Below are 13,659 nucleotides of genomic sequence, written 5' to 3'. Positions count from 1 at the left end.
TATAAGGAGTAATCATAGAGGGATATCTTCTCTCGAGTCATTTTTGCATAGTAGATTTCATACAAAAGACTTGGGCTAGCTAAAATACTTCTTGGGAGTAGAAGTTTTAAGAAGTAAGAAGGGAATTTTTCTATCTTAGAGAAAGTATGTCCTTAACTTGCTTACAAAAACTAGAAAGTTGGAAGCAAAGCCATATACCATGCCTATATTTCCTATTGGACATTTGCAAAAGATGACTATGATCCTTTTGATAATCCAGAGAGATACAGGAAGCTAGTTGAAAAGTTGAACTATCTCACAGTAATGACTCAGTCGAACATTGCGTTTGCAGCAAGTGTTGCAAGCCAGTTCATGTCTACATCAACAGTCAAATATTGGGCAACTTTAGAATAAATTTTATATTATTTGAAGGGGACTCATAGACTAGGTATACTGTATAGTAATCATGGACACACGCATATTGAGTACTTCTTAGATGCAAATTGGACTGGATCCAAAAGTGATAGAAAGTCCACTGGCTATTGTGTCATTGTGGGAGGAAGTGGGGGGAAATTTAGAATCTTGGAAAAGTAAAAAGTAAAGTGTTTTATCCAAGTCCAATGCAGAATCTGAATATAGAGCTATACCTCAATCCACCTATGAAATTTTGTGGATAAATCATATACTAACATAGGTTGGTTTAGATATCTCATCTCCAACAAAACTATAGTGTGATAATCAAGTTACTCTTCATATTGCCTCCAATCTTGTGTGTCATGAGCGAACCATGCACATCGAGATAGACTGCCATTTTATCTGAGAAAAGTTTCAAGAAAATATTATTTCTATCGGATAAGTAGAGCAACCAGGTGATTTGTTTGTGAAAGCATTAAATGGACCTTGAGTGGAGTATCTTTGTAACAAGTTGTGCATGATTAATATCTATACTCCAATTTGAGGGGGTTGTTAGAGTATGTACAACTAGCTAATTAATTCCTACCATACATAGATAATTGAATCATAGGAGATATCGTAGGACATAATTATAGGGATTTTTATTATTTTTTTCATATTTACTTATGTGTATTCTATATAAATACATATTTTCTTAGTGAATTAAATACACATATAATCTCTTCAATTCTCTTATGTTTTACACTACAAGCATTAGTTTGTCCATCACTAACCATATTTCTTTCAGAAATTCAAACTATGAACCATAATTATTAGAAGCTCAAGGTACCAAGGAAGCCTGGAGCCTTGGCGCAAGGTGCAGGCGCGCGTCTGAGTGAAGTGGGTCGCAAAAATAATAAATAAAAGTAAATTATATAAATTTGGTTAGGATATTTATGAATTATATAAACACTATAAATTTAGTTAAAATTGCATATAAAAGTATATACATTTTATTAGTTATTTCATTACATTTTGCTATTTTATTGCACTATAACTATTATTATTGAGTGAAAATCATTATTAAAATGTATTATATTATTTTTTTAATAAATATAATATTAAAAATGAGAATTTTAATTACACTTCTGCATGTTTTTATATTACATGTGGCACAGATGCATAGTAATATTAGTGTTGATTGAACTATAAAAGTAAAAAAAAGTCCATCACTTCCAAAGACTAAAAACCTAAAAAGTAGAGGAAACCACGACATCAAAAAGCAGAAAAACAGATGAGCAGATTGTCTTCAAGGAGTGGAAGGGTAAGAAGAGAAGAAGGAAGAAAAAAGAGAGGAGAAGAAAATAAAATTAAAAAAAAAAACCTAGATGATGTTCTTTAAGAAAAAGCAGAAAAACAATATGAGAAGAAGAAGAAAAAGATGAAGAGGATAAAAGATGAAAGAAAAAAAAAGAATTTGGATTTGCATCTATCTATTTCTGAGTTTGAATTTCTTCTTTTTATTTTTCTTTTTCTGCTTTTTTTTTTTTTACTTGTTCCGACGATTAGAATCACCTAGTGTAATTAGGGCGCACTTTGTCTGTGTCCTGCGCTCGGCGCGTCTTTCTAGCGCCTCAGGCACAACGCCCGTCTAGCACTACCCAAAGCGCCAGGGGAGTTTTCCAGTACTGCTAAGATGATATAATTATGCATCCAGTTAACTTTCCTGATATATTGGTGATTTGGAACTTGGCAAAATAAGCGGTTGAGATTAAAAATAAGGAAATTAATGAGCAAAAATTATGGAGGCGCATAGATCAATACAAGGCCAGCTGTAAACTTTTGATATTTAATTAATTGTCATAAATTTTTTTTTTACATTGTGGATAAATTAGACATCCATGTGTGTTTCGTTGATTTTAAATGATTTACACTCTTGAAAACGCATGTGGTGGATAAAGATACTTGCATTCATTAGTTTTGCTTTAATTTAAATAATTATAGATGGAGATCATTAATTACAGGAAATTATATGAGATACTTGCACTTTGAAAGAAAAAAAATTAAAATTAGGGTGTTATTTCATAGAAAAAGTGAACTTCTAAATTATTGTAGTTACATCAGTCAGAGGAAGTGGTGTTGAAGGAGAGGAGATACAATTGAATTGTCATGCCAAAGCCAACCAATTTTAGCAATTGAATTTGCTGGTTTTAATGACCTTCAAGGAACACCTAGATTCTTTGCCAAAAAGTGTTGTGAAGTATCAAAAGATGTAGATTCAATCATTTACATTCCGTTGAACATTTGCTTTTGCAAGAGATTGACAAGTTATTTTTTGTCCAATGATTCAAGAAGATTCTTTCAGGTTTTATTGTCATCATAGCCACCCAGACCAATATAATTATATGATCAAATGAAACTTAGTTACAATTATTCTATGGATATAATATTTTTCTACATCATGGTTATCTTTTTTTTTCCTTCTTCTATATTTTCAATAACGTTAAAATACAGTGCGTATCACAAAATGCGAGAGAAATCAATGAACATCCATAGGCTATATTTTAAATTTGTAATGAGGCGAAATGTAAAAGAGAGTAAAGAGCTAGCCGATATAAACTCACCCCTAAGGAAACTTAGTCGCATGACTATGAGATTAATTTCCAGCTCACGAACATCAACTCATTTATTTCTCGCTTGTAATGCACATGATGACCATGAGAGAGACAATGCTACAAAGTGTTCATCAAGTAAACAATGACCCAAAAAAAGAAAAGGAGAAAAAAACAGCCAAAAGTCTCCAAATTCATAACAAAGAGATTAAATTCGTTACATGCTCATAGGACTTTGTGGATCATTAAGAGCTGCAATTGCTGTTTCTATTTTTATCTTCAAATGATCTTTCTCTTCTTCATCTGCCTGCAGACAACAGAAAAGAATATATGTATTTCAAATATGGCTAAAGAGCCTCCATTTCCAACCAAGATCTTAATAAAGGATTGGTAGGTATTTAACAGAATTGGTGTGTTAAAACATTTTTTTTACCCTACCCTCAATGTCAAACAAGCTGCTAGTTGTGGGAATCAATTGTTACATTATATTTGAGTGAGGAAGGAAAATTAAAAGTGTGAATAAATAAATAAATAAATTCATGTCTCGCTCTATTCTTTTTTCTCAATTAATAATTAATTAATAAAAATTTAACTAAATAATTAATTTTTTTAAAAATAATTTATAATATAAAATCAATTTTTATAAGAGTGAGTTTAATAATTATTAAATTAAATATTTTTATTGAGATTTGTGCAGATAATCAAAATATATATAATGAATGCTCAAATTTTAAATGCAAATATTTAATCTAATAGTTTTCAAACTCATTCTACTATGAGACGTTCGCTCTATAGCCTTGCCCTAAAAAGAAAATTCCTACTCTCTCCATCCTATAAAAATAAACTTTTTTTTTCTTTTTTATCTATCAAAAATAGATCACTTTTTTATTTATTAATTTATTTAATTAATTTTTTAATATGCTCCTATTTAATATGCATTGAAAAATAAAATTTATTAATTTTAATAATAATTTAATAAGAGGACAATATAAGTAGAGAGTATATCAGAAAAAATAATATAAGATTTATTATCTTTAACTATATTAGCTATATTTTAATTTATATGAAAAATAAATAAATTTATGTTTGTAGAATATTATTTTTAACTGTATAAATTATATATTTTTTAATTTGTATAAAAATAAATAAATTTAAGTAGACAGAGCAAAAATTAATAATTAAAAACTTATAATTTTTAAACGGTTGGTAATCGACATTTGAAAAGCAAGTCAAATTAAGGGAATTTTTCATTACGCATGTGATAAAAATAATAATAAAGCCACATAAGTCTAACTATTAAACAAACGATTAACATTTTGAATTTTTTATAATTAATGATTTATTAATTAACCTTAATAAAGTATAATTATTTAATTTTGGTAAATGAATTTAATTTTTTATTATAATTTTTATAAAAATTAAAAAGTTTAGCAATCAAACATAAATTTATGTGTAAATGTTGATAAGTAAAATGAGGATTTTAAATGAATTTTTAAATAAAAAATCAGATGTTTTTAAGCTAATTTCAATAAATAAACAGTTTTTTGACTTCCTTTTGGTTGTCCACATCTCCGCCATGAATTAGGGGGAAAAAACAAAATGGCCATCAATTCAGAAAAGATATTTAAATATTAAAACAATTATTACTACTTTTCAAACAAACAAAAAAAAAACATTAAAACAATTATTAAACTTGAAAATTATTACAATTAAGTCTATTAACTATTCCATCCACATTCAGTAATTTTTGGCGTCTAGTATTAGTGGGACACTGAAAAAACACTAGTTTAATATTAGACAGCCACGGTGCTCCAAATAGATGATGTTGATTTTGATATTTTAACTTATTATCAAAAGAGCCCTCACATTTTTCTGTATTATATACTGTTATCCTTGTAAAATTACACTTTGATACTTATTATTTCAATTTTACCAATCTTAATCTCTAAATTTATTAATGACTCTTTATTTTAATCCTCCGTCATAAAATAATAAACCTTTTTTATTATATTATGCTTTACTTCTTATTATATAATAAAAAATATTTAATCTTTACTTTTTATTTTTTTAACTATACTACACTTAGATTTTTGAAATTTTAATATTTGATCTTTAAATTATGATATATTAAAAGGCTAATTAGACAATAAAAATTCAAAATTTATACGTTTTTATATTTTAATTTAAACGATTTTAATGTTAGATAATAAATGCTGAACTTTTTATTTGAAAATAATTTTAACCAAAATTTAAAATCATATGCAATTAAACATTTGAAATTCATTTTTTTTATAAAGAAATATCTAATTGTTATACTCACATATAGAAAAATTGTTTATATGTTGATTTCATAATTTAACCATGATTACACTCAAATAAAAAAGATTAGACATTTTTTGTTTAATCTTAAAATGTTTGTGGGAAATATTTAGCATTTATTGTGAAAATGGCCAGTTAAAAAAGTCTTTAGTATCTTAAAATCTTTTATTTTTTTATTGTTTGAAGTATATAAACTAAGGTGTTAATTTAAAATAATAAAAATTGGATTTTTATTTTGTATATTTGGGTTGTAATGTCATTAATCATTGATATTTTAGTGGCAATCCTTTCGAGTTGAGCTAATTATTTCCATGAAATTAAAAAAAAAATAGAAGAAAAATATCTTGTGATCTAAGTTGATACTGATTGGTTACCAAAACAAATAAACCAAAAATTAAACAAGACTTTACAATCGTCAGAAATAAAGTTCAACTACCATAGTTATTATTGTTATTATTATTATATTTAAAATAAATTTAATCATTATGACCACTATCATCCTCATTTTCCATCAGTCAACCACTACTAATGTCATTCATATATTATTAAATTTCTACAAAACCAAGAATCACTTATAGAAATTAAATGAGTTTTTTGTTTTTAAAAATTATTATCAAAGGAGGTGCTAACTAAAAGATATGATTAATACCTTAGGAATTAGAAGTCATAATGTTCATAGTATACACTTACCTTTTAGTTACATCCATACTAATATTACATTTATTTTTTAATTAATCTTTTTAAAAAGTAAGATTTTTCTTCAGAACTTTATTTACAAAAACATCATAAAAATAATATTTTTTTTATCTCCTGCTTTATAATATAGTTACTCAAACATCAAAATTATCATAAATTTTATATATATATTTTTTTAAATAGATTTGATTAATCTGATCAAATTATTGGATAGACAGATTCAATTTATTGAAAGTCATTAAACTAAAATTTACAGTGTAAAGAACCTAGAATATACTGAATTTCCATTTTAAAATTCTAAAAATATGTATTAATGTTTTAACCAAATCGAAATTAAAAAATAAAATAAAATAAAATAAAAATATATCTTAACTTATAAAATTTAAAAACACAAGAAATTTTCTATATTATCCATATGGCTTGGTTTTTTATTTACTTGCAATGTCACTATCTACAAAAAATAATTTGCCAATGAAATTTTACATAATATATTAATTAGTAAAGTCACTTCATCTTATTGTTTAAATCTAAGTATATTGACTAAATAGTTGCTATACATTCAAAATTGTTATAGTTTTTGTTAAATAAATAAATAAATTTAAAATAACCAAGAAAGTACGTACAGTTCATTGAAAAAAAAAATCTCATGGTCTTACATTGAATAGAGTTTTTCTTAGGAAAAAAATTTATTGAAAAGCAATTTTTTTGGAAATTCCATTTTGGGAAAAAATAATCTTAGAGCAGAACATTGTTTTCTGTGAATTCATATTTCTTAAGCTTTTTCTTTAATTATTATTTCAATAATAAACTCTAAGTCAATGAAACTATCATTGAAATTCTATATATACTTTAATGATTCTGCTTATTTTTAAATATATCGATGAAAATTATATCAATTTTAAATGAAAAAGAATTAATTACATTAAATTTAGATCATTCATTATTAAGTAATTCTTAATTATATATATATTATGTCAATTCGAAAGAGCAATAGCAATTTTTCTTAATTTCAAAATTTACGACAAAATTAGAAGAAAGTTGAAAATTTGAAAAAAAAAAATCTAAAATTTGCAATTAAAAACACGTTTTCAATGAAATTTTGCACGATTGGATTATTTTTCTGACGTCATTTTGTTATATAAGCATGGTCATATATAAAACAAAATGAATATTACGAGGCTGCTTGACTATAATTTCTTTTTCTTTTTTTCTCTAGGAGAAGAAATGCCTTGTGAAAAGTTTGGGAAACATGTTTCTTGCAAGAAAAACATAAACACATGTGAAAACGGATTTCAATTTTTCTGAGGTGCTGTAGACCCCTCAACGAACGTCCATTTTTCTCTTGGACATTATTACATCATTAAGTATCTGTTGAAAATTATTTTGAGAAAGATATTTTTAAAAAAATTAATTAAAGGATTAAAAAATATTTTAAAATTTAATTACTATGTTTACATATCTAAAATAGTATTATTTTTTTAGAAAAGTAAAATTTTTTCAATCTCTCAGCATCAATCACAAATATATATGTAAGTGATTGTTGAAAGTGTTGTCGATGTTGAATTATAAGTTCATTAAATATATACTTTTGCTTTTATTATTTAGAGTCATTATTTAAAATATTTTTTTAAAATTCTAAGGATGTTAAAAAATTATTTTAAAATTAAATTTAATATATTTAATGATGAAAATTTTAAAACAACAAAAAGAAGTTTTTTTTTTCTGTAAATGTAAATAAGTAGTTCTTTATAATCTTATAAAGAGATACTTATTTTCGTTATTTTATTATATACACTGAAAAGTTAAATTCTCAAACTGAGAAGACATTTTTTTTTTCCCGAATTCAACTGAGGATATAGATTCTTAATTATTAGTATCAACTTATAAAAAAATATATTAATAAAACATATAAATCCCACAACACAATGACAACAAAATAGATTGAAGAAAAGGGAGAATGGTAGAATTTTAATATTTTTCTGATTAAAAATTATTTTTATTTTTATTTTTATTTTCAATCATCTTTATAAACTAATTTTCATATGTTAAACTAAACACTCTTTAAACTTCACTAATATTAAACTTGTTGAAGTTAAATCCTCCTAAACGTGGTCACTTTCACATAATCGAATCCGATATAATAAAATGTTAAAAGAGAAAAGGGGAAAGAGCAATAAAGAGCGAGAGAGTGAGAAAGATGTAGTTTTATTGGTTGACAGGATGAAGTTTCAGCCTCCGGATCTCCTCTCTTCCTATTGTTATCTTATTTATATACTTCTTGTCCATTTTGTTTGTTTTGGATATGGGTTTGTTGAATTTGGTCTCTTGTTTTATGATTTTGTTGGTCTTTACTTTTCGAATCTTGAATGTCAAGGCATTTATTTACGGAGAGACTTTTAATTGTTAACGGCTTAGGTTTCAGGTTGAATGGCATGTGGGCTGCCTGAGGGTTTGCAGGTTTTAGTTGATATGCCGTTGGACTTGGGTCTGTTGAGTTTGGGTCTAGGTTTTTTCCTTTTTGAGCTTATATCTCCTACTTTCACTTGACTCACCGGGTCTTTTAGTGCAATAACCATGGCATGATTAAAAAAAACAATACATATTTAATATTATTAAACTCATTAATAAATTGTAATTGTTCTTTTTTTTGTGTTAGAATAAATTGTAATTGTTTTAATATAAAGTGGAAGTAATAGTGGGGCCTTCCTCAACTTTTGTTTTTCCACTTGTTAGATTCGGACACTCTGGACTACACTACTCAGGATGATTGTCCATAATTTGCTTTTATATATATATATATATCATAATGGCTGTGATCAATCAAACCTTTAATAAAGCCGAAAACACCTTATTACTTTTTTCATTCTTTTGGATCCCACGCATCACAGCATTTTAACCACTAAATCTCGCTCGTCTATGAAAACCCTTTTATAAGTTTTGATTGATTACGTTACACGAAAAGTATTTTTTTTTTTTTTTAGTATTTAACATGTGAAGTAATAAAAAATAATAAAGCAAAAAAATTATCTAACAAACTCTTTTTAAAGGAGAAAATCATTTCAATCTTTCAAAATTTTACTAATAACACCACTGTAATTCCCATATTGAATCTTATTAACCACTTTTGGTTTTCTAATATTGCCAAAAAAAATAATAAATTAGTTTATTAAAGAATAATTTTTTTGAAAATATTATCCACAAAGATATTTTTCTTGAAATAAATAGAACCTTAAATTTGATTTATTTGAATAGTTTAATTTATTTTTTATTAATTAAAATTTATAAAATTACATTCTAATTTTATATTTAATTTCATTTTTGTATGAAATTATTTTTATATCGTAAATAAACATTTACTTGTTAATATAAGATTATAAATTTCAAATCTCCATCAAAATCTAATCACTTTAAGAATAATCTTTTTTTTTTCTTTTTTACCTATTGAAAAATTCCATTTACAGTAAACTCCATGGGTAAGCATTAATCACAAGTGGCCCCATGGAATCATGTCATCAATAATTTGACTACCATTTGTAAATATATTAGTTTCAGAAAAAAAAACACTTATAAATATATTTACTTACAAAGCAAATACTCTTGATAAATGTAGTTATTGGAAATGGTATTGACTAATGAAAAAAAGTATTCACTAAAACATTTTATAATATTCTTAAGTTCGCTTATTGACTTATTGATTTTTTTTTTCCAAAAAAGCATACACAATTATGTCATTTGTTATTTTAACTCAAATTTATTTTAAAAATGCACATATAAGTTTAAGCAAGTTCTACTTTATTCTAGTTAAAATTTAATTTATCCATCTTTCTTAACAATTATTCCTTCAAATTGATAAAAAAAAAAAAGAGTAGATAAAACAAAAACTATTTTGTTTTTATAATATAAAAATAATAAAAAAAATTGCTACAACAAATTTTAATTTAATATAGTAAATTTTACTGCTAAACTAAATATCGCGTATATATTAATTTATGAATAAATTTAAATTTATTCAGTTTTATTTAAATTTATAGTTTAGTAAAAATATTTGATGTATTTTATTAGTAATAAGTTCATATTCGCTTCTACATTTTTCATCAATAATCAAATAAATTCATTTAAAAAATTTTTTTTTCTAAATAAACCCACAAGTTACATTAAAGGACAATTAAATTATATCAAATTTTTTAATAATAAAATATAGTTTTTATAATTTTAAATATTATTTTTAGTTTAAATAATATTATATTAGCTTCAATTTTTTATTATAATTATCTTCAATTTTTAATGGTATTTTAATTAATAATAAAATTTAAAGTTATAAAAATTATATTTTATTATTAAATTAAAATTTTAAAATGATAGTATCTATTTGCCGTTTAATATCAGTTATGGATTCATTTTAAAAGACAAAATTAATTTATTTCACACTTATTAAATCATGTAGGGACGGATTGAAATTATTTTTGTTTTATTATTACTAGACTAATATACCACCTCATTTTTATATCCTCTCATGAACCGAACTTTCAATTCATATTGGAAATAGACTATGATAGCACAATCACGCGATCTTTTAGAGCGTGAGAAGCACGCGCACCACTGGATTACAACCAAAATTTAATTTGGGGACCTATAGATTACTCTAAAAAGTTAAATTGGTGCTCTAAAATAGAGGTTAGTATGAGGTTAGTGTTCGTTAAGTTTAATTTAATTTTAAATTGGTGCTTTAAAATAGAGGTAAGCAAGCTTAATTTAAAATAAAATTAAATTAAATAAATTAAAAATTAAAATTTTAATATTTATATAAATCAAATTAAATTGATTTTGTGTAAAAATGAATTTAAATTAAATTCATCTTATTAATTCAAAATTCAGTTTAGTTTAATTAGTTAAATCTTTTAATAAATTTTTTATTTTTTAAATCATATTGTTAATATTTTAAAATTTAATTAAAATATTTTAACTTTTATTATAATTTAATTTCTATATTATTAAAAATAAAATATTATTATCATTACTTTATCAAATTCTATTTATTAAAATCAAATCTTAAAATAATTAAAATTTTTAAAAATAAAATCGAATCAAATCAAAACAATAAAGATTTGATTAATTTTTTTAATTTTAACTGAATAATGCTACCCTACCTATAAGTTGCTATTAAAGTTCAGATTATTAGTGGCCTATAACAGAGTTACTCTGAAGATTTAGTTTGGTTCCCTATAACTGAGATATGTAGGAAAGGAGGAAAGACAGAGAGAGAGAGAGTGTGCTGACCTCAATGAAGAGTGTCTTGAGAAGCCTCCCAGAGACAGTAGTGATATTGGCAGTAATAATCTTGAGCTTCAAAGATTCAAATACCTCGCACAGCTTCACCATTGTATCTGTTCTTTTACTACACGTCAAGCTCACCACCAGAGTCTTCTCTGCCATATATGCAACATTTAGCTGCCAAATCACAATAAACTAAATTTATCAATTTTCTTTTTAAAAACAAAAAATCAGAAAGGTGGATTCATTAATAAGCCTTCAAGGAGGCATAAATATTTATCAAGTTTCTGCTATAAGAGACAAACACATCACATTATTTAGCTAAAGTTATTAATTGTCTGTAATATAAAATAGAAACTCCAATTATATATTTAGCTAAATTTGTCAATTAACATTTTGCCGGAGAAAAAAAAAATATATATATATATATATATATTATGTCAGATCACATCAAAACTCAAATTATTATATGATTTATTTATATATATATGTATATATTAATTTTATTTTGTACAAATTTTAATATAAAATATAATTTAACAATTATATTAAACTTCTGATTCAACTGATAATAAATATAATTTGACAAAATCATTATTATAACTTTTATGATTTAAATACTTAATTTTTTTTTTAAATTACTTTTAATTACAACTTGAATTCAATACTTTAAAAGTACAAATAATGATGACTGCGCTTGTCTTTACACAATCTTAAAACAAAAACTATTAACTATTTGATCAAAATCATTTATACCGGGAGGAGGGAAAAGGGTAAAGCTCTTACCTCAAGAACTTCAATTGGGCAACTTCTTGAGCCACCAGAATCATAGAATTGATCAATTTTCTTCTTCTTGGATCTCAACAAAACAGGAAGCTCTTGCTCAAATTCGTCATACCTAGCAGGATTCGTCTTCAATTTCCCAGATTCCAGTTCCATTATCTCTGCTTGAATTCTTCTCTCTTGTTCATGAAGTTCTTGAATGTAATCAATAGCGTCTTTGATGATGGAAGCTTTGTCCATCTAAATGTATTTGATCAACGCCCACAAAAAAAAAAATCAGCAAGAGCAGCAGTAAATCTCCAACCCCAAATAAAAATTTTTCAAAAAAGTCAGCATTATTATGGCTAATTAAGGATTAATTAAAGAGACCCAAGTACGCAATTAATAATATAATTAATATGATAATTATCTGGCGAGGGAGTTGATGCGTCACCTTGCTAATGTTAGGGACTACAGCTCTGAGAGCAAAGAGCCTTTCATTAAGCTTCTTTCTCCTATTTCTCTCTGAAACAATATTCTTAGAAGCCGCCGACGAAGCAGCACCGTCCGGCGAACTGGAATCGTAATAGCCGGAAAACGCCTCATCCATGGCCCAGCTGCTCAAAATTAAGGAGCTTAATTCGTAAGTTGCAAATTCAACCCTAATGAGAGATAGAAACAAAGATTTTTGAGCAGAAGAAGAAGGATTGATGGATCAAACAAGGAAAGTCAAAAAAAAAAAAATCAAAAACAAATTCTACCTATCAAGCTCTTCATTCTGGAAAAACATTTTAGTTTCCCAATAGTTTTGGTACTCATCACCGATATTTTCAATAGGTTCCATTGGAGAAGCGGCGAAGTTGCAGAGAGAGTATTAGAGAGAGAGAGAGAGAGATGGCTTACTAAAATGATGGGTTGGTTTTATTATTTAATTTAGAAGAAAAAAATGAAATTCATAGTGTGCGGATGCGGAGGGTTTTTTTATAGGGAGAGAGAGGAAGAAGAGGTTACAAATGGGATTGGGGATTTAAGCCACGTGGGTTTTTAAAAATTTGCATTATCTCGTGCTTAGCTAAGCTTCTTCCTAGAAAGATCTTGACCGTTCACTGAGGTGTGATCTAAATGCCGCGTAGGAACACTATACAAAGTTTTCTTTCTTTTATTATATTAATAAGGATAAAAATACTAATTAATTTATGTAGTTTAGTGAAAAACTAAACTAATTAATTATCCTATTTTCTAAAATACAATAAATAATTATTATTTTTTACCATTAACTATATAATTATTCCGTTACGGTAGAAGTTAAAATAGTTATTTTGAAATTATATAAGCTAAACAACTATATTTTGAATTTACAAATGCTAATTAAAAATAAGGAATTTTTAATAATTATAAAAAATTATCCTATAATTTAATTTTTTTAAATAAAATATTATAATTTAATTAAAATGTGATTTTTATCTATATCATTAATAAATGATTACATAACATTTGAAAATCAATTAGACATCATTTTAATTAGGATAAATTTAATTCTTAAAGTGTTATAAATCATATAATTTAGCCAAATATCTCTCAATTTAGTTATAAAATTTTATTTTATAATAAAATAATCTTTTTAGTT

The 13,659-nt window shown here is 25.3% G+C and overlaps 1 protein-coding gene across 4 annotated transcripts; it reads right to left on the bottom strand.

Moving 5' to 3' along the window:
• Nucleotides 1-2,987: 2,987 nt before the first annotated feature.
• On the bottom strand, nt 2,988-12,996 carry LOC110630770 (transcription factor bHLH35). 4 transcript variants are annotated; one of them, XM_021778339.2, is made up of 7 exons: nt 12,794-12,996; nt 12,487-12,694; nt 12,057-12,293; nt 11,277-11,447; nt 3,206-3,291; nt 3,068-3,104; nt 2,988-3,032 (listed from the first exon to the last, which is right to left on the bottom strand). In XM_021778339.2, the coding sequence occupies exons 1-7, from the start codon at nt 12,874-12,876 to the stop codon at nt 3,021-3,023; spliced, it is 834 nt and encodes a 277-aa protein (XP_021634031.1). In that variant the 5' UTR covers nt 12,877-12,996; the 3' UTR covers nt 2,988-3,020. The 4 variants fall into 4 exon arrangements, with proteins under 4 accessions (XP_021634031.1, XP_021634034.1, XP_021634032.1 ...); XM_021778342.2 differs by having other exon boundaries at nt 12,487-12,649; nt 12,794-12,995; XM_021778340.2 differs by having other exon boundaries at nt 2,988-3,104.
• Nucleotides 12,997-13,659: the final 663 nt, after the last annotated feature.

The sequence above is a fragment of the Manihot esculenta genome, chromosome 14 (genome assembly GCF_001659605.2).
Source record: "Manihot esculenta cultivar AM560-2 chromosome 14, M.esculenta_v8, whole genome shotgun sequence".
Taxonomy (NCBI): Eukaryota; Viridiplantae; Streptophyta; class Magnoliopsida; order Malpighiales; family Euphorbiaceae; genus Manihot; species Manihot esculenta.
The sequence above is the reverse complement of the archived record's forward strand: the minus strand, read 5'-3'. Positions and strand labels throughout refer to the sequence as shown.

Coding starts and splice junctions, on each gene's coding strand:
- LOC110630770 (XM_021778339.2), bottom strand. CDS start 12,876: ATGGAACCTATTGAAAATATCGGTGATGAGTACCAAAACTATTGGGAA. Junction 12,695..12,793: donor CAGAATGAAGAGCTTGATAG/GTAGAATTTGTT, acceptor ATCTCTCATTAG/GGTTGAATTTGCAACTTACG. Junction 3,292..11,276: donor TCAAGACACTCTTCATTGAG/GTCAGCACACTC, acceptor TGTTGTCTGCAG/GCAGATGAAGAAGAGAAAGA.